General features: G+C 26.5%; 2 protein-coding genes across 2 annotated transcripts in view; both read left to right on the top strand.

Annotated features, from left to right (window-relative positions):
• The window catches only part of ENU1_122510 (DNA repair helicase, putative), a gene marked incomplete at both ends in the record, with an annotated part of 396 nt that extends 386 nt beyond the window's left edge, over nt 1–10 (top strand). The window contains one exon of the mRNA XM_008859855.1: nt 1–10. This exon is cut by the window's left edge and continues 386 nt beyond it. Within this exon, the coding sequence (XP_008858077.1) occupies nt 1–10 (10 nt within the window).
• A 43-nt stretch (nt 11–53) lies between these two features.
• ENU1_122500 (DNA repair helicase, putative) lies at nt 54–1745 on the top strand (the record flags this gene model as incomplete). Its single annotated transcript, XM_008859854.1, has 1 exon — nt 54–1745. The coding sequence occupies one exon, from the start codon at nt 54–56 to the stop codon at nt 1743–1745; it is 1692 nt and encodes a 563-aa protein (XP_008858076.1).
• Between the last annotated feature and the right edge of the window lie 237 nt (nt 1746–1982).

Below are 1982 nucleotides of genomic sequence, written 5' to 3'. Positions count from 1 at the left end.
GTACATATAATTATATTCTTGATCCTAAAGTAGAAAATGTTACTGTTGGTAAAATGAGTGACTTACATCAAACGTTACTTGTTTTTGATGAAGCACATAATGTAGATAATGTTGTTGTTGATGCACAAACACTAACATTATCATTAGATACATTAGAACTTGCAACAATTTCATTAGTTCGTCTTACAAAACTTCTTTCAATTGAAGAATCAAAAAAACCTTTAAAAAATGAATATAAACGACTTGTAGAAGGTCTTAGACATTCAGAACCAACAAAAAGAATAGAAGAAGAAAATAACATTCCAATTGATACAATAACTTCTATTCAATTTGTTGTTTTGATGAAAGATATTGTTAATTTCTTTAGAGAGAAATTACGTGAAGCTCCTATACACAAAAAACAACATATTAATGAACATTGTTCAATTCCAATTAAAAATGTAGTTGATTCATTTTGTGATTCTTTAGCATTAACACCAGAAGTTGTTACTCTTATTCCTCTTAGACTTCATTTACTTATTAAAGCACTTGGAGATGAATATGGAGGAAGACAGGATGTAAAAGGAGATTCATTTTATTACGATGACTTATATCTTGTTGCAGATTTTGCTGCATTACTCTGTTCTTGTCAGGAAGGATTTTCTTATGTTCCCGATGTTGTAAAAATGGACAAAGACAATTGTTTTCATAGTGTGTTAAATTTAATTTGTGTTGATGCAGCAAATGCTATCCAACCAACGTTAAATAAATTTCATTCAATAGTTTTTACATCAGGAACGTTAAGTCCATTAAAAACGTATATTAATATTCTTGGCTTAAATAATGTTGTTGAAGAAAAACAAATAACATCTTCTTTTAGTAGTATGAGAAGAATTTGTCCATTGTTTGTAACAAAAGGATTTGATAGTATTTCAATTACATCACAAAGTTCTGATACTTCAGGAAGTGAAATAAAACAAGATAGAATTTTATTTTCATCACAATATGCATATAGATCAAATAGATTAATTATTCATTCTTATGGTAGATTAATACTAGAATTATCTAAAACTGTACCTGATGGTATTTTATGTTTCTTTCCAAGTTATTCATATATGAATATTTGTATTTCATATTGGGATGAAATGAAAATTATCGAATCTATCTACTTTAATAAACTAATTTTTGTAGAATCAAATGATAGTGAGGAAACATCTCTTGCTTTTCAGAATTATAGGTTAGCTTGTCATACTGGTAAAGGTGCTATATTATTTTGTGTTACTCGTGGTAGATTATCTGAAGGAATCAATTTTACAAATCATCTTGCTCGAGCTGTTTTAATTATAGGAGCTCCCTACCTCCAATCAGAAATTCTTACAATTAAAGAACGAATTGAATATCTTGATAATAAAAAGATTATTTCAAAAGATGAATATTTAATATTTGATGCTATGAGAACTTGTAATCAATGTGTAGGAAGATGTATAAGAGGAAAAAATGACTATGCTGTTGCAATATATGCAGATAAAAGATATAAATTTAATGATAATAAAATTATTTCTTCTATGCCTCAATGGATTGTTGATGCTTTAGAAAAAAGATTTACTGATATTTCTGCTGACCAAAGCATTACATTAGCAAAAGAATTTTTAATGAAAATGAGTTATTTATTTAATAACCAAACTAATTTAAAATTACAAAAAGGTAAAACATTATGGACATTAGAAGATATTCATAAAGATCAACTCGTTTCGTTTAATGAATGAATTTATTTTATTTCTTTTGTTTTAATAAATAATTAAAGAAATTTTTTTAATCAAAACATAAGTTTTACTGAAATATTTTTTTATTATTACTTTAAAATAAATTAATTAAAAAAAAGAATAAAAGAAATTGAAACAATAAATTAGAAGAGCATACATCCTCCTTTCTTTTTATCTTTTTTGGCTCCTCCAGCTGGAGAAATAACAGCTCTAACAGCTTCATCGAAAACAAGTCTTAAG

This window comes from Entamoeba nuttalli (assembly GCF_000257125.1).
Source record: "Entamoeba nuttalli P19 unplaced genomic scaffold asmbl_5174, whole genome shotgun sequence".
Classification (NCBI taxonomy): domain Eukaryota; phylum Evosea; order Mastigamoebida; family Endamoebidae; genus Entamoeba; species Entamoeba nuttalli.
The sequence above is the reverse complement of the archived record's forward strand: the minus strand, read 5'-3'. Positions and strand labels throughout refer to the sequence as shown.